Raw genomic sequence first — 19,562 nt, 5'->3', positions numbered from 1 at the left:
TATAAAAAATTTCAAAAGTAAAAGGTTTTTTAAATCTTTTTATTTGTTGAATTATTGATTACCCTTTTTAACCTTTCCTGAGTAGTACGAGAATAGACTCAAAGTTTATCTACTGTTTACTTATTGTTAAGGTTTCTTTTATATTTACCATTTTTATCTGTCAATTGAGGAACTACTGAATTGGCATGCATATTCAGCAAGTGGGAAGAAAAAAAATATGGAAGTAACAGTGCAGACATACCTTAGCATTTTCTTCTATTAATGTATTGCAACTATGGTATATTTTCTTTGTGATAAGTATTTTTCAGTTTTAACTAATTTTTATAATTTCTGTACTAAGAAGTTTATTTTTTTTGTGTAATCTCTTTTTTATGCTTACCTTAGTTTTGGTTGTGAAGCTTTGGGAAGTTTATTATTCCTGTCATAGTTCTGTGTTTGCACAGCCATTGTCTTCAGCAGAAAGGAGTCATTTATGCTAAATGATGACTCTTGCCATTGTCAGTGCCAGCCACGACTTTTTACTCAGAGTCTGGGTATGTTAACAATAAAAGTGCAGAGCTTTGAGCTGAAAACCTATCTAGATCTTTTTCATTCTATATCATCTTTAACCCTCCTGCTATGTCCAGTAATAATGGCATCTAATACTCTTTCCCTCATGATTCTGTCACCTAATTAAAAAAACTTTTCTATTTAATTCATCTTTGCTTTTCCTTCATACTGTTAATGTATTAGGGTCCTTTGATGAAAATGGGGGATGTATATTTTGACAGAATTTCATGTATCTCTTTTAAATTTTGCCTGAGATATTATCACTAGCAGATACTTATCTTTTCTAAATAGTTTTTTACAAATGTATTTCAAATAATACATAGATCTTATATTTAATCCTTTGACATAATAAAATTCAGATTCATACAAAGAATAAACCAGGGCCTGATTATTTTTATCAGAGTATGTTTCATCAAAATAAGTTTCTATTATCTGTTCTTAATGTTCAGTGAAAGTTTGATTTTATTTTCATTTTAGTTTTCCTAAAATTGTTTGAGCTTTATAAGTAATTATATATTAGTTTTGATTAATGTTGATTAGCTCTCTGTGACTCTGAAAATCTATAATGCATATAGGGCATTGTATGGGAATTTGTGGAGCTGTCATGAGGATACTTTGAAGTCATTTGTTTCCTAGGTAAAGGATTGATATATATAGCTAGCTCCACTGAAATGTAAATGCAACCTGTTGAATTGTACTCTCTGTTTATACCATACCACTCTTCCCCCCCCCCAAAAAAAGAAGGAAAGAAAAAATTTCATCAAGTTATCCTTTTGGATTTATATTTTTCTCTCCTTTTTCCTCTTAGGTATGGATGAACGAGGAGGTACAACATCTTGGGGAACAAGTGGCCAACCAAGTCCTTCGTATGACTCATCTAGAGTAAGTTTGCTTATTAGTCCTTGATTAAAGCTATAAAGAGAAATTAGCAGTATAAGTACATTCTTTCATATATGTTAACTTGATTTCCTAAGAAATCACTTCCTATATTTGTGTGGCTATTTATTCTTTGTATTTGGTTTATTTGCTTGAGAAAGAGCAGTGACTTCCAAAGGATCAGCTTCTAAATCTGACCTTCTCCCCATGTTCTTGCTCCAGGAGCATGTCAAAACTTATATAACTGATGGCATTTCTTGGATGACAATTAAGAGAAATTAAGCCCAAGTTAACTTTCTATACACTGCAAGATGAGTAAGTTAGAATCTTTTATAGCAAAAAAACCATAATAAAACCACCAAAGAAATGCTTCTTAGATTCAAAGTGACAGATGGAAAATTAGACCAAAGTATTGGAATAAAATTGAACTGTGGTTCCAGAACCCCCAGTAAACTGGTGGTGCTAAGAAATACCTTTTCCAAAAGGTTATACTTTTAGTGGAATGAGCCATTTCTTACTTTTGTCAGAATTGATCAAGAGACAATAGTTATAAAATATATGGATACTTAATCGTAGAAACAAATTGGTTTATGAAGAAAAAGAAAAACACAATCTGTGATTGGAATTTTTTGTCTCAGTATTGGTTACACTGTTTTGCATTGAAAAATGCTGAGGGAAAGTACTCCTTAAAATACGTGGTTTTGCTGTGATATTTGGCAGTTGCCTATGCTCAGTCTGTTTTAAATCCTTTGGGAAGAACTGGGACAGTCATATGGAATCCAAGAAGATATATAGAAAGATACTGGTTCTGTGTTTCCCTTGAGGAATCAGTAGCTGGGAATGTTGGATTGTTGTACAAAGAGCACTGCCCTGGGTATCATGAGAGTTGGATTTTACTGTTGACTGTACTACTAACTGGTCTTTTGATTTTGGGCATGTTGTTTTATCTTGTGGATAGTTCAGTTGGTTGTCCAAATTTCATTCCAGCTTTAAGAGTTTACGATTCTCTGAGTAATACTGTGAATAGGAAAGGTATATTTCCTGATTAAATTTTCAGAGTAGGAGTTTTATATAGTGGGGACCTCCTAATACTATTTATTAATATTAGATTGTTTTATTTTAGAGGCTGAGTTACACTTTAACATTATTTCTTCGAGTGCAATAAATAGTGCCTTTGTACCTAATGTTCACTTCCTTTTCAAGTTTTCATTTTCTATTTGAGTACTGCGTAGGATTTTAGGAGAAAAGGATTTGATAATGTAGTCAAACATTTATGTAATTTATTATTCTGAAATTAAGTTTGTCTCCACAGTTGGACTTCAAAGCACATCTTGCTTTTTTTTTGGCAATTTGACCTATAGGTCAAATGTGAAATGCTGTTATTTACTCTTAATTTAATATTTTTGAAAGTATGTTTTGTAAAATAAAAAGTTAATTTGATTTTATTTTCCTATTTTAAAAACCCACATTAAACTCTAGATATTCCCAGCCTATCATAGAACTACAGGTAGCCACTTCCCTGTCTATTCAGAGGTCAGATAAGAGTGATGATTCATTGCTACCCTTCTTTATTTTTGTTCCAACTGAAATCCATTCATCAACCTAATTTGTCTGCTTCTATCACAGTCATGGTTCTGAACCTAAAACGGTTTAATCAGCTAGTTAAGAAGTTATGTTTTATTTACAAAAACCTGCATCCTTTAGACACCTTTCAAGCCTAGAACTGAACTTAGGCCCATGGCTCAACTTTCACTCAAACAATAGACAGGCCCATAAGGTGAACATACCAGGGAGGTATGCAGTCCTTAGAACAAGTGATCATACTAGATGAAAAGAACAGGAGCTCTGGTAGCATAGTGCCTAAGGCACTTGACTGCTAACCAGAAGGCTGGCGGTTCAAACCCACTAGCCACTCCTCGGAAGGAAGGTTGGGCAATCCTACTTCCGTAGTGATACTGCCTCGGAAACCCAAGGAGGGGTCGCTATGAGTCGGGGCCGACTCGACGGCAAACAACAACAACAACAACAAGATGAAAAGAACAGTATTGTCTGGGGTAGAAGCTCAGAGGCAGGAAGGTATAAGAAAGAAAAATGAATGGAAATGATAAACACAGAGAAGTAGTGGGAAACGTGCTGTTACATTGTGTGGATTGCAATCAATGTAACGAATCAAAATGTATATGAATTGTTGAATAGAAAGCCAACTTGCTGTTTAAGCTTTCACTTACATTGCAGTAAAAAGTTAAAAAAAAAAAAAAGTCTTTCTTTAATTCTTCACCAGGAAAGATAGCTTAGGTTACCTTTGAGTAAACTTTATCACTCCTTGATAAGAAGATAGTCAGCTTTTAGGGTTTTCACATTAAACATTATTCCCAATTTTGACTCTTTTTCTTAATAAACAAAAGCATAAGCCAATACAGTTTTGTTAATAAGAATCTCAGGTGACCAGAGCACTTCATTTTCCTGAGTATGTTGGGTTTTTTTCCTATCTTTTGATTCAGAGATAAATATTGATGTTTGATAACAACCACTCTAGACACATTGTTAGTAAGTCAATTTTAAGCTTTAATGAAATTGCAGGTATTTTGTAGAAATTATGAATGAAATTTATTTAGACTTTCCTGTAGTATATAAATATTACATTTCCATCACAGCTAATGACATTTAAAAAATAATTTTATTTTCAATAATATCACTAAATTGGGAATTTTTTTTTATTTTGCTTTTAAAGTTTGAAACCACTTAGTAGGTCATATAAATGGTATTAGAACCCTGCAATATCAGTTGTTTGGTGGAATACATATTGCTGTGCAGAATTGTATACACAAAATCATGTAGGTGGAACTTTATTTGAAAGCTTTCAAAGGAAATGTTTGCTATGTGTACTTTTTGCATAGTAGGTTCTGACTTTAATTCTAAGACACCCCTCCTTGGTGCATATATGAGTTCTACCTGAATCATGTAGTCCAAGAGGCCACAACCTTCTCATACATATTCTCTTAGAAGTGTAGGGTAAGTTATTCTGGCAGATACTCGGTCAACTTTGTCTGCCCTTTTCCCCAAAATCCACCAGGGATGAGAAGAAACATCATGGTGTCGAGATGGTAGAGTTTCTGGTTGTCAGAGGTACCACAGGAAATCATTCAGTGAAATTTTCATTATGTAATGCAGAAATGCTACACCTAATAGTGGTGGTAGATGGTATGGTAGATATGGCCACCTGTTCTGGTTACCTAGTGCCACTCTGACAAGAATGTACCACAAATGGGATGGCCTAACAAACAGGAGTTTATTCTCTTACAATTCAGGAGGCTAGAAGTCTGAGTTCCAAGTGCCAGGCTCTAGGGGCTGTGTGAAAGCCCCACTGTTCTTAGTAAAAGTGAAAATGAAAGACCAAAAGTGCAGCTTTGTGGTTTGTGCCCTTAGACCTTTCTATACTCTTAGACTCCTGTTCTCTGCACTCTTCACCTACTACCCACTTATGCAGAATGCAAACATACATATGAACCGGTAAAAGAAGAATCATGATGTGAATAGCGCTTCCATTTTCAGCAATATGTGAAAGTGGTGATCAAGGTAAAGTGTCAGAGACTGAAAGGAATGATAAGGATCGATCTAGATGGGGGCAAGAGGTGTAGTTAAGGAGTCTGTCTCCTCTTTCCCTTATTTTTCATCCTTAACTGAAAACAAATATTTTCTATATTTGATATTGCATAGGGATAAAGGCCAGAGAATATCATGATTTTTCTTTTTTTAATAAAGTATTGCTGATCTATTCTTGTTTTTAGTTTTGCTCGCCCCTTCCTTCAGAAGGCACAAAATCTGGGGCCAGACTGCATGGTTATGAATCCCAGCTCTGCTGCTTACTACCTGTGTGATTCTAGACAAGTTAGTTAAGTTCATTATACTTCAGTTGACTCATCTGTAAAATGGGGATAATAATGCCTATTTCATTAGGTTGTTGTGAGGATTAAATAATATATGGGAAGTGCTTGGATCATTGTCTGCTACATAGTGAGTGCTATGTAAGTACTTACTTCAATATTATTGTATATAAAAATTTATCATTTAGGTCTATATGTAGCAATTAAATACATTCATGAGTAAATATGCTTGGAGATCTCCATTTTAAGTGTAATAGGTAAGAATTATTTATGGACTCAGTCACATGTAATATATTTTTATGTCTTTTAGAGTTATAAAAGACCTAAATAAAGTCTGTTTCTCTTCCCATTCAGTTGTTTATTTCTGTTAGAAAACTAAAAGTCTCGTCCTACTGCAGTTTGATATAAAAGTTTTAGTCTTTGCCTAGTAAAATGCCTTTACATAATAGATGCTTCATATGTGGTTGCTTAATAAAATAAAATTGGCAAAGAAACACTGTATTTACTTGATTAATTGGGTTTCAGGGTTGAGGGAGGAAATAATTGATTAAAGATGGTAGTGGTATTAGTGGTAATAGGGATTTCTGTTATGCCTACAAATTATTGCCCTGATTGATGGCATTACTTAGAGAGCATTTATTTTATTGATTAAAAAAGGTTTTGCAGACTTTTACTGTATGACCTTGGGCAAGCAGCTTAACTTCTTTGTGCCTCAGTTTTCTGATCTCTAAATTTATAATACTTTTACACGTACCTTGTAAGGTTTTGGTGAAGATGAAATGTAATAATAGCTATAAAATATTAACTTCTTTTCTTGGTACAACAAATGAAAGCTGCTATTTTATTACCAGCATCATTATTACTTCCAAATATCTAATAACTCACTATGCATTTTAATGCTTGTGTTTTTCTGATATACAGATTCTGTTTTATATTCTGTTGATATTTTCTGATCATTTGAGATTGTGGAAATTCCAGAGGGCCATGTCATTGTAGTTTCCCTGTCCCCTTAACTCTGCTGCCTAAGCTGGGCCAAGCTCAGAATGAAGTGCTGAAGTGCCATTGAGGTTTACACCCTGGGTTGGGAGATGAGAAATCTTGTTGATGATACCCTTTCCAAGATAAAGTTTTTTCTTTACTTATTTTCCAATATAAACTTAAGTTCACTGGTAGGTAACCACAAATTGGTGATTAAAATATACCTCCCCTGACCTACCCTCTCTGCCTGCTTCTCTTTAATTCTGCCTAGGAGTAGCAGAAATTGCCTGATGAACAGGAATTACATTTATAGACATCGTCCTTGACCAAGATTTTACATTTTCATCATATGTGATTTTCAGGTTAGATAAATCTGTTTTGGGAGTTATTTTTTTGGAAAGAAGTAACATTAAATTGAGTAGTTAGGATGCTTGTGTGCTTTTTTTTGGTTGTTGTTTGTAATTTATCATTTTCACCAAGGTTTTGTTTTCTTTTTTTAATAATGTGGCTTACAGAACAAAAGAATCATACCCATTGTTGCTTTTCCTTCCCTCCACATTTTACAGTATCACAGTATTTTGAAAGCTGGAAGTTACGTTATCAGTTGCCAGTTAACAGTCTATTCTGACTCATAGCAACTCCATGCTTTCTTCCAAGGAGTCTCTAGGTAGATTTGAACCTCTAATTTTTTGGTTAATAGTTAAGTGCTTTAACCATTATCACTACGCAGGGACTCCTGAGAGGGTATGTTATTGATCATTTATGTCTAGCCCTTTATTGTGTAGATGAGGAAACTGAGACTTATACAGAAGTTGACATTTCCCTAGGCTATAAACTAGTTAATGACCTAGTTAATGACCTGAGTGAATGGAGATATTCTGAATCTTACACTAGCATTTTTTAGCTCTGTTATCGGAAACCCAAGGAAGGGTCGCTATGAGTTGGGTTCGACTCAGTGGCAGTGGATTTGGTTTGTGGTTTATCTTAGTATTTCCTAGTTCAAGAAAGAACTGCCTTAAATTTTCTGCCATATACTGAAGAATGGGAGAGGAAACTAGGGAAAGAAAAAAAGGGAAGATGTGTAATTATTACCACAAAAGAGGGCATGGGACATGATATGCTAAAAAAAAATTTACCTAGCCAAGTATAGGGCGCTGTGAGGTATAGTAACAAGCATAGCATTTTGGAGCTTGAACATTGAAATCATGGTGCCTTTATTCTGTTCCTGGCATTCCCACATCCTAACTGTGACTTTGGGCAAGTTACTTCTCTTTCCCTTGAGTTTTTTTTTTTTTTTTCCTGCCTTGCTCATGTGTAACTATTTCACTAAGTTCAAGACTTAGGTCTATTAGTGGAGAAGGGGAAAACCAGTTATGTGACGATGAGTTGACATTAACATACTACTGTATGATTCACACAAAATGATTTTATAAAAATGACTTTTTATTAAAGGATAAGTAGTAGGTATGATTTGAGGCCTTTCATTTGAGTATGTGCTCTCAGTTCTGCTACCTGTAGCAATGTAGGGATATGATGATTCAGTTTATCTTGAAAATGTCAACAGTGATAATTTTCATAGGCCAGTTATCAGGAGCATACAGGGCAAAAGCCCCATTGACCAGGCTAGATAGAAAATAAAAATATGGGGTATAACAAATAATTTGGAGTTCTGCTTCAGGCTCTAAGGGTTGTAAATAAGACCATAGATTGGGAACTTAAGGTGTGAATAACAAAAATAATAAAAATTCAACTAGAGTAGACATGTAATTTTCAGATTCTGGGAAACTAAAATCAGACCATAAGGTTATCTGGATGAGATTTATATAATTTCTCTTTCAATTCCTAGGCCATTTTGGCCAGATCTTGCTACAAGGAACTTTAATTTTCTATAGTCATAGTGCTTTCTCCTTTCTTAGCAGGTATTCAGTATCTTCTCATTCATAAGGAAGAGCTTGGCTAAGAGCTACTTTTTAGTTTGATGGATAGTGAGTCAGTGGTGATATAATTAGATACAAGATAATAGAACCTTTGTTCCCCTCGTGTGCTATCTGTACAAAATATATGGAGGTCATACTAGCCTTAGTTTAAGTTACTGACCCTAGTTTAAGGCTGGTGTTTTGGGAGAGCCTGGTGGGTAGAGGCCTTGAAAGTATTTAGGGACAGGTACTAGTATCTAGGGACAGAGGGAACCTGCTGGTACAGTATAGTGACTTGAGAACTAGTTTTATAAATCAGAATCTTAATGTTGTCTACCTGTGCAAGGAGCTTATGTTTACCATAAGGAGCTTTGATGATGCAAATGGTTAAGCACTCAACTGCTGACCAGAAGGTTGCCAGTTCAAACCTGTGCAGTGGCTCCACAAGAGAAAGACCTGGCAATCTGTTTCCTTAAAGATTACAGCCAAGAGAATCCTATCTGGCAGTTCTTCTCTGTCACATGATGTCACTGTGAGTCAAAAATTGACTTGTTGATACCTGACAACAACATACTTTTACCATGCATGGTCTCCCAGTTTTAAGATGCTAAGATTTGTAACTGAAAGATTTGCACTCAGTTTCTGAAATATTGAAATGTTTATCTTAAAGCTAGAAAATATATTTAGAAATGCAAGTCATATTTACTTAAAGAGTTAGATTTTAAAACTTGAAAATAACTCTTTAAGACAGCGGTAGAAAAACTATCATTAGGCAGGAAGTAATTAATTACCAAATTAATTTCAGTGATTACTCGGGGACTCCAGGAAAGGGGAGATCACTTTAGACAGAGTGGTTAGGAAAGGATGTACTTGAGCAGAATATTATAGAATACACTGTATGAATAGGGTTGAAAGGAAAGCAGCTTTCTGTAAAAATGAAATAAAATGATGGGAAAACAAGTAGAGAGGCCAAAATTTACAAAATTCGGTAAATAATAAATCAGCTTACTTTGTAGGTGAATAGTTTGAGATAAGGCAGGTAATCTTTCTGTAGAAGAAATGTAGTCTATTCTTTGGGCAGTAGAGAGCTAATTAAAAATAGATTTTTATGAAGAAAATGTTGAAAAGTTTATTACTAAAATTAATTTACTATAGTATGAAGGATGGATCCAAAGTGAAAGAGTAACAAGAAACAGTATGCACTGCATAGATCCGTCCACTCGTGATGTAATGAGACTTGAATTAGAGTGATAAGAGCATGATTGTAAAGTAACGGAAAGGAGAGCAGTGTCATGAAGGAAAAAAATAAAACTGGCAAAGCTACACGATGGAGGAGATATAAATGATGTAGATTCATTCTCCCCTTAGAATGATGACTACAGAAATAAACTGCATGTGATTTATTTAAGCCTTGACAAGTTAGGTCTGGTAATGTCCTACCATCACCAGATTGTTAGATTTGATAAATATTTTCCCTTATAAGTGGGAAAACATAGCTGTATGAATAAAGTAATAAAAAGTAGGTTTTTAAAAACTCATTTTCCTCCATTTGTCAGCATTGATGGAAAAGTAAAGTTTAGTGTTACTTTTCTTTAGAGTAGTTATTTTCTCTAGATTGTTGATTGTTTGCTATTGTTTTTATTATTGAAGGGGAGGAAAAGGGTGTAAGTTTTATAGCTACTAGGAGTTCAAATGCAATAATTAGTAAGGACACACAAATTTTGAAATAGTATTTTATGCCTCTTGATCTCAGGTACAAAACACAAGATGAAGCAGTTAAATAGCAAAGCAAGACAGGAGGGACAGAGAATTAAAGTAAGTGTTTTCTATATATTGCATCTATGTTCCCATTAATCTCTGTTTTGTTATGTAACTGCTCATTCTCAATGTTCTGAATGTGAAAAAAAAGTATGGGTAAGAAAAGAGTGTATTTTAAAGTCAGGTTTAAATAAACTTATGAGAGTAAATGTTTGGTATTCTTGGTTGCAGTCAAGGTATCACTTACTTAAAAATTGTAATCTTGATGTTCTTGAATAAGAAATATATTGGGTTATGATCACAGAAAAAGAGCATGGGTGGTGTGGTGGTTAAAGCATTGGGCTGCAAACCGAAAGGTTGGAGATTCGAACCTACCAGGCACTCCAAGGGAGAAAGATGAAGCAGTATGCTTCTGTAAAGATTTACAGCCTTGGAAACCCTATAAGGCAGTCTACTCTGTCTTATAGGGTCACTGTGAGTCAGAATTGACTCAATGGCAAATGGGTTATGGGATAGTCATGTAAATACTTCTTAAGTCTCTTGTCAGCAGATATCCAAAATGAAGGACTCACATGACTATTTTCCATGTTAGTCAAAGCTTCTATGTTTTCAAGTCTAGCTGTTCTTCCTGGGGACAACAACAGTTGAGATGCTTTAACATAGATCTTTTGGAAAGAGCATTTATATCAGTTTGTCACCTCTCTGTGAGGTTCTGTTAACTTTGTATGCCTCCAAAATAACATCCTTATCATCTCTCTGTCTTTTAAAAAATCTTCTCATAGTTTAATAAAGTTAACAAGTGGAAATCAAAGCATATTAATCTTTGAATGTCTCTGAAGTCCGTTTTTTGGTAATTTGTGAGGTCCTACTTTCTTGATAGCCTCTTTACTAAACTTCTGGAACATTTATTAGGATCTTTCATTTATGAGAATAAAATCTAGGGCAGATTCTAATTGAATGTACATTTAGGCCAATTTATTAATAGCAGTAATGACAGCTAATTTTTGTCACAATATAATTTGCAAAAATACTTTCACATTGCCTGTTTTGGTCCTCATGACCAGCTCATCAATAAGCCAGTTTTTATTTATTTAGTTTTTAATTTCTTCTTTTTCAGATGTAAAGAAATTGGGTCTTGGAGAAGGTACTTAGCTGCCAGATATTAAACATCCAGTTAAGTGGTATTACCAGCACTGGAGACCATGCTGTATGACTGTATATTATTGGCATTTTTTTTTTTTTAAACCATATCACCCTTGCTAAGTATGAAAGAGGAGCTCTGGTAGCATAGTGCCTAAGGCACTTGACTGCTAACCAGAAGGCTGGCGGTTCAAACCCACCAGCCACTGCTCAAAAGGAAGGTTGGGCAATCCTACTTCTGTAGTGATACTGCCTCAGAAACCCAGGGAGGGGTTACTGTGAGTCGGGGCCGACTCGACGGCAAACAACAACAAGAAGAAGTATAAAAGAGACCCCAAAACATTATTTCTACTTGTCTAGAACTTCAAGGACAGATTACTCTAGCAGTTGAGAAATGATGATAGTACATTATTATTTCTTATGAAAATATTTTTCACATTTTATACATAAATAAGTGAGTCATGGATTGATTCAAACAGGCTTGTCCATCATGTTACCACTATATTTAATGTTGGACAAGATAGTTAATTTCTGAGCCTCATATTTCTCATTTGCAAAGAGATTTATCTCATAAATATGTAGAATATATCAAACAGTCTGTAAATATTTGTTGTTCTTTGTTTCTCTTTTTACTTCTGGTCTCATGAAAACTTACCCATCCATTCTGATACGAAACCATGTTAGGAATCTTATAAATCTTGGATCCTTCTTGGAGAGGCAGCTGTTTTGAATTCCTTGAGTATGTCCTGAACAAGACAGTGAGCCTATTATGGCATTAAATGACCAACAAGAGGTTCTGTAAGTCAAGGAAATTAAGTTCTGTTTAATTTTGCATCTATTGAAATGTTCACAGCTTTACAAATCTTGGGATTTAGAGATTATTGGGAGAAAAAACATGAGACAATGCAAATCCTATGGCAAATTACAGATTCTAAAAAGAGGAGGCTTCAGTTCCTTGAATCTGTTTAAAAGGAAGGTAGTTTTGAGACCTAAATGAGTTTATGTATATGTCAAAGACTTAACATAATCAATAAATGTTAGTTCCTTTTGTAATGTGGTTTTGTTATATACTCTACCATTTTTATTCTGAGAATAACAAGATTGAAATGTTTCCTTCAACATATTGCACTTCAACATATTAAACCTTCAGTGCTATAAAGTTGAAATAATTATTTTCATTTTTTAAAAAATCATCATCAATGTGTTATTTTTCACATGGAGCAGAGCATATTCTTGATGTTTAGTATTTAGTAATTATTTAGTGACTAAGCAAACAAGGACCAGCTGTCCTGAACCAAATATTTTCTCTGTATTGGTGATACCATTGGGTCTACTTTCTTGTGTTCTTGCTGTGTACATATTATTCTTGATTTCCTATTAATCTTGTCTTCCTCCTTTATATCAATCAGTGTCTTTTTTCCCCAACTTGGAGTCTTACAATTTTTCTTTTGGAGATTGGAACTTTTGTTTATGGGCTGTTCACATTGAAATTTGTTTTTCCCCACTACTATTATTCATAAAACATTTATTGAGGTTCCACTGTATTCTGGTCACTTGAACTCATTGGGCAAAACAGAAATGATCCGTCTACATTCCCTGGTCAAAAGAAATGCTTTGGCAGGCGTAGTGTATCTACATCAAGTAGATACACTACTTGGATTGTTCAGTCATGGGAGAAAAGAAGGGCAGTGTTTGCACAAGGGGACAGTTGGGGGGAGGGAGTGCATGGGAGAGTAGGACACAGGGAAGAGATAACTGCAGGGTGGAAGTGGGAAGAGAGCTGTTACATCGGGGGGAACTGCAGTCAATGTCATGAGGCAAAATGTGTGTCAACTGCTGTATGGGAAATGAATTTGCTCTGTAAACTTTCACCCAAATTACAATAAAAATTTTAGAGAATGAAAAGAAGAAGTGCTCATGAGGAAAACAGAGATTTTTGTGCTAAAGAATGATATAAGATGTACTAAAGATGGCCAAGGGAGTAGCAGAAGCACAGAAATAGAATCAGTTCTTGTTTATGAAACTTTCAGGGCATATTTTGTACCTAGTGAAATGGTAATTTTTTAATTTTAGTTTTAGTGAAAATACACATAGCAGAACATACACCCATTCTTCATTTTCTCCATGTACAGTTTAATAACATTGTTTATATTCTTCTCGTTACAGCACCATTTTGCTGTCTATACCCATATTGTTTGACCACCGTTGACTTAAACTCACTACCCTCTAAATGTCTCATCTGGGCTTTAGAGTTTGTATTGACAATTTGATCTGCTATAGAGAGTTCTAAGGAGCTCTGGTAGCATAGTGGCTAAAGCACTTGACTGCTAACCAGAAGGCTGGCGGTTCGAACCCACCAGCCACTCCTCGGAAGGAAGGTTGGGCAATCCTACTTCCGTAGTGATACTGCCTCAGAAACCCAAGGAGGGGTCGCTATGAGTTGGGGCCGACTCGATGGCACATAACAACAACAACAACAACAACAACATAGAGAGTTCTTTAAATGAGCACAATGCTTATGGTGAACATTTTTTACTCATTTAACTAAATACTTGTTTAGTTTAAAGATGACTTCTGGAGATAATTTCAGCTCATGAATCTAACAGAGTGATAGATTCAGAGGTTCATCCATTCTCAATAGCTCCAGTAAGTCAGGATTCTGTGAGAACCTGAAATTCTGTTCCACATTCTTTCCTTATTATGTCATGGAGACAGACCTACAGTCCAATGCCTTCTCTGATTCTTGGGTCGTCTTCCCCTGCTGTTCCAGGGGAATAGAGACCAGTTCTTGTATCTTGAATGGCTGCTCCTAAGTTTTTAAATCCAGACACTACTCACTGAACTACAGAATGAAACAGTAACTCTAAAAGCAGTATTAAGCCAGTTGATTGGACAGTCCCATGAATGAAGCCATGGCACTGAACCTTTGAACCAAGAGAATTAATCCCATGAGGATTAATTTTACTTCTGTAAAGACCCAGTGGGGGTCACTGTGAGTTGGAGTTGATTTGATGGCAGTGGATTTGGGTGAGTAGTATTCCACTTTATGTATGTACCCAGTTTTCTTTATCCTGTTGTCTACTAATTGTCACGTAAGTTGTTTGCATCTCTTCGCTGTTGTGAGTAGTGCTGCAGTGAAAGTAGGTGTGCATGTGTCTGTTCGTAATCATTACTCTTAGGTCCCTAGAGTATTACCTAGGAATGGAATTCCTAAGTCATATGGTGGTTCTATTTTTAATGTTTTGAGGAATTGCCATACTGTTTTCCACAACATTTGGACCATTTTCCATTTCTACCAGTAATGGATTAAGGTTCTCATTGCCCCATATCTCACCAACATTTGTTTTCTTTAAAAAAAATCATTGCTATTCTATTAGGAGTGATAAGGCATCTCATTTCTGAATAAATCATGAACCCGCATTACTACTACCTTGTCAGAATCTGAAAACTCTTAGTCTGAAACTATTGATTTAATACAATTTTAATACATTTTAGAGATGGGAGGGGGATTCTGACAAGTCAAGGATGTGCCTGAGATCACATAGCTACTCAGTGGCAGATATCTAATCTTACTGTGTTAAACAGATTTTTTACTACTGATTATAAAATACCAGTAAACAGATGTTTGGGGACAGGTGGTAGTAAGGAATGTAATTGCACAATAGTCAATAAGATGTTGAAATTCTAGGGATCTGTTGAAAATAAGCCCTTTGAATAAGTACTTTCAGCCTTGGGCAGGCAAAGTTCATCATTCATGCTCCATTTTGCCATTCAGTGTGCTCCTGCCAGGGCTTCCGATGATGAGGCAAATCCATGGTCCTTATCAGGTCCTAGGGAAAAACTTATATTTCTGGACTTCCGCTTACGAATAGGAAGGAAACCAGTTTAACCCTAACACTTGAATCAACAAAAAAACTGAACAAAAAACGTGAAACAACAGTTTTAGACAATGGATTCAGGCATTTAGGAGAAACAAAGATAGTCTATACTACAAATGCTTCAGTTTATGACTTGGAAAGACTTTCCAAACTGTAGCAAATTGGGAACCAACACAGAGTCTGGCAGTTTCCAAAGTGAGGAGATGGAGATAGGTGAAGGCAGCTTTTTCACAAAAGAGAGTTATGAAGAGGAGAGGGGTCAGAAAGACAGTGAGATGAGTGAGGACTTATGCATGTCCTCCGTAGTTCTCAGAGGGTCACCCTCAAGTGTTCACTGAGTACTAATAGGCATATGTGTGTGAGAAAACTACCCACAATCAAAGAAAGAATCATCTGAAATGAGCAAAGGGAATAATCCTCAGGGTTTCCACTAACAAGAGAGGAAAAGCTGAGTAATTCGTGGAGCATCTTGTAGAATGCTCAGATGGTCATTACCTCAGTCGTGGAGAAAACTGGGCCTAAGCTGAAAGCTTCTTTGGTCATTTTGCCTGTTGTTAATTGCTGTAGAGTCAATTCCAGGTCCTCGTGACCACATGTGTGCAGAGTATAATTGTTCCATTGGGGTTTTCAAGGAAAACTTTTGGAAGCGGATTGCAAAGCCTATCTTGGAAAGTATCTCTGGATAGGTTAGAACCACAAACCCTTGGGTTCCTAGTTGAATGCTTAACCATTGATCCTGTATAACAAAGCTTTAAAGAAACACTTGAAGTAATCAAATTATTTCTAAGTAAACTATCTGCGTCATAAAGATCAACAGTAGTTTTAGGGTTACAAAAATATCCAGCACCTAACCAGATGATATGCGTAATATCTAGCCCCTAATAAAAAATTACCAGCCAGGTAAAGGTGACTTAATAATGATAATGAAAAGCAATCAGACCCAGAAATGACACAGATGATAGAATTATAGACAAAGACAATAAAGCAATGATTTTAGCTAGATTTTATGTTCCCCAAGGGAGATCTGGTGGCATGGTACCTAAGCCATTTAACTACTAACCAGAAGCCTGGCAGTTCAAACCCACCAGCAACTCTTCAGAAGAAAGGTTGGGCAATCTACTTCCGTAGTGATACCACCTTGGAAACCCAAGGAGGGGTCGCTATGAGTTGGATCCGATTCGATGGCAGTGAGTTCGGTTTGGTTTTTGGATGTTCCCAAAGGAAGAGGAGTGCTTGAACATGATAGAATCATGGAAGATGTGAAAAATATAATGTCTGAGATAAAAAAAAAAAAAGGTACCAGATGGAATTAGTAGCAGATTGGAGATATCTGAAGAAAATATCAAGGAATTTAGAGATAAAAGACTGAAAAAAAAAAAATAAAAAGAGCAGAGTTGAGGAAAATGTCAAGTAGCCTAATATACGTGCAAATGAAGCCCCGAAATGAGAGAAGAAAGAAAAATTATTTTAAAAAATAATCGTTGAAAATATTCTATATTTAATGAGAATCATAACCCACATTTACAGGACGTTCACAAACGCCAAAGAACAAGGAACTTGGAGAAAAATATTCCAAAATTCAGAATAAACAAATTGCTTAAAAACACAAACCCTAAAAGTAACCAAAGGAAATGACACATTGAGTACAGAAGACTAAAGATAGCAACAACAGCAGACTTCTCTTTGGACACAACGGAAGCCAGAAGATAGTAGAGCAATAACTTTAAAGTTCCGAAAGGAAAAAAGAAAAAGGGGAAAAAAACCTTGTTATTCTATAATTCTATACCCTAATGGAAAAAAGAAAGACTATTTGAGACACATGGAAGATGAAAAACTTCATTACTGCCACAGCTGCACAAGAAATGTTAAAGGAAGTCCTCAGTCATAAGGAAAATAATACCAATTAGAAATATATATCTATGCAAAAAAGAAAAGAGCACTGAAAATGACATTATTAAATAGGTATACTTTTTTCCCTTGTTACTGAAATCTCTTTAAAAGATAATTGATAGTTTAAAGCAAAAAATAACAGTGTGTTGTGGGGCTCCTGGGAGCACTGGTAGCGTAGTGCCTAAGGCACTTGACTGCTAACCAGAAGGCTGGCGGTTCAAATCCACCAGCCATTCCTCGGAAGGAAGGTTGGACAATCTACTTCCATAGTGATACTGCCTCAGAAACCCAAGGAGGGGTCGCTATGAGTCAGGTCTGACTTTAGAGCGTATAACAACAACAACAACAGTGGGGCTCATAACTTATAGAAATAAACATGACACCAATAACATAAAGGCTGAGATGGAAGCATTGGAGGTACACTATGATAATGCTTTGATACCATACATAAAATGCTATTATATTAGTTGAAGATAGACTGATAAGTTGAAGATGTATACTATGAACTCCAAAGCAACAACTGATATAACAATATAAAGAGTTATAATTAGTAAGCCATCAAATTAAATGAACTGAGATCATAAAACATTAATTCAAAAAGAGGAAAACAGAAGAAGAAATGGGACAAATAATAAACAATGAATGAGAAGATTAAAACCCAACCACATATTATCCACATTAATATAAACCATACAAATACATTTAAATGGTAAAAATTGTGAAGTTGGATTAAAGAAAGCAAGATCTAACTGTATGCCTCTTATAAGAAAACTACTTTAAATATAAAGGCAAAACAATGAAAATGCTATAATATTGGTAAATAATAATCTGGAATAGCTCTGTATCAGACAAAGATCAGAGCAAAGAATATTGCTAGGGATAAAGAAGTTCATTTTAGAATAAGATATATTTTATAAGCATATACAACAAATATAAACATGCACATAATAATAGAGCTTCATAATATGTAAAATAAAAAATAATTAAATTCACAGGAAAAATAGACAATTAGAAATTCCAACCCCCACTCTAAATAATTGATTTTTAAAAAAGTATACAGAAAATTAGTAATGATATAGAAGACTTTCACAAGACCATCTATCAGCTTGACCTGACATTTAACAGTCCATCCAAAAATAGAATACATATTCTTTTAATAGGCACAGGGAACATTTACCAACACAAAGCATATTCTGAGCCACAAAAAAATTCATAATAAATTTGAAAGTATTTAAATCATACAGAGTCTGACCCTGTATGTAGAAAATCCCAAAGAATTCACTAAGAAGCTTCTAGAGGTAATAGAAGAAGTTAGCAAAGTTGTAGGATAAAAAGGAGGGCAAAATGGCACGTGGTCAACAATACCATGATTGATAATATAACTCAAGAGTACTGTTCTATGAGTCCTACTAGTATATGCAGTGCTTTTTTAATCATGAACTCTGAACAATTGTGGCTGTGGTCAGCATCTAAAAATCACCATCACTCAATACTGTTGCTATGACCATGACATCCAATAGGGACTCAAGATAGGATAACTAAAATACTATCCTACTTAATATTTTGATGTTTCAAACCTGGAATACTGTATGTAGTTTTAATTAGAGAACCTTTAAGATGAACTAAAGAGCCTAGTGAAGATTAACTCATTTGATAAATGTGTCTTAAACATTTATTTTGGCAAAGGACCATTGTTGATCCAGGCAGAACTATTTCAGTCAATAATACAGTTACACTAAGGGTTAAGAACTGAAATGAAAGTAGTCATGATGTCTTAGCTTTTTACCATCTGGAAAGTTTATTATATATTACATACAACTTATAAGTAGACTATGGAAGCTTTCCTTTGTAAGTTTGGGATTATCTACTGATAGAACATTCTGATTAAGTATGAGATGTAAGGCTTTTTTCTTAAATGAGTATATCTTTATATTCTCGGTAACAGTTTGGCAATTTCTAGTAAATTGGAAGATATGCACACCCGGTTCACTGTTGTTAGTTACTGTTCAGTCAGTTGTGACTCAGCTCAGCAATTTTAGTCCTACGTATTAACCCCTAGAGAAAATTTCACATTAATTCTTACATGTGTACAAGGAGATAAATTATAAGAATGTTTATAGTAACATTGTAATAGGGAAAAATTGGAAGCAACCTAATGTTATCAAGTGGAGATTATAGCTTGTATGTTCATAAATAGAATATTATATAGCAATAATGTATATTTACCAGTGCTACGCATTATTAGCATGTAAAAGTTTTTCAAGTTGAGTGTTAAATGAATAAAAAAAAAATTACGCTATTTAGAGAAAATTTTTAAACATGCAGAATGATGCCTCTTACGGAATATATATATGTAAATAAAAGTAAAATAATACATGAAAATGATATAAAAAAATTCAGAATAATTTACTTCTGAGGGGAAGTTGGAAGGATTCTATAGTGATTTAAAGTATATTGGTGATGTTTTATTTGTTAAGGTTTGGGCACATGCTTATTTATTACATATATTTTTAAATGTGTGAACTAGTTAAAAAAGTATTTAAGAACTGGAAGAAAATACATCAAAATGTTAATGTTTACATTTAAATGGAGTTATAATGGGAGATTTTTTTTTCTGTTGATGCTATTTCTGTACATTGTGATTTTTGTACAAGGAGAATATGTTACCTTAATTATATTAAAGAAAAAAACCA

General features: G+C 34.8%; 1 protein-coding gene across 1 annotated transcript in view; it reads left to right on the top strand.

Annotated features, from left to right (window-relative positions):
- Window positions 1–19,562, top strand: part of TCF12 (transcription factor 12) — a 490,015-nt gene that overhangs the window by 181,137 nt on the left and 289,316 nt on the right. The window contains exon 3 of the mRNA XM_007958528.2: window positions 1,358–1,431. Within this exon, the coding sequence (XP_007956719.1) occupies window positions 1,358–1,431 (74 nt within the window). The remainder of the gene's footprint in view (window positions 1–1,357; window positions 1,432–19,562) is intronic.

Source organism: Orycteropus afer, unplaced genomic scaffold, assembly GCF_000298275.1.
Source record: "Orycteropus afer afer isolate SDZICR_OR568_19922 unplaced genomic scaffold, OryAfe1.0 scaffold00015, whole genome shotgun sequence".
Lineage (NCBI taxonomy): Eukaryota > Metazoa > Chordata > Mammalia > Tubulidentata > Orycteropodidae > Orycteropus > Orycteropus afer.
This window is presented reverse-complemented; position numbering and strand designations above follow the sequence as displayed.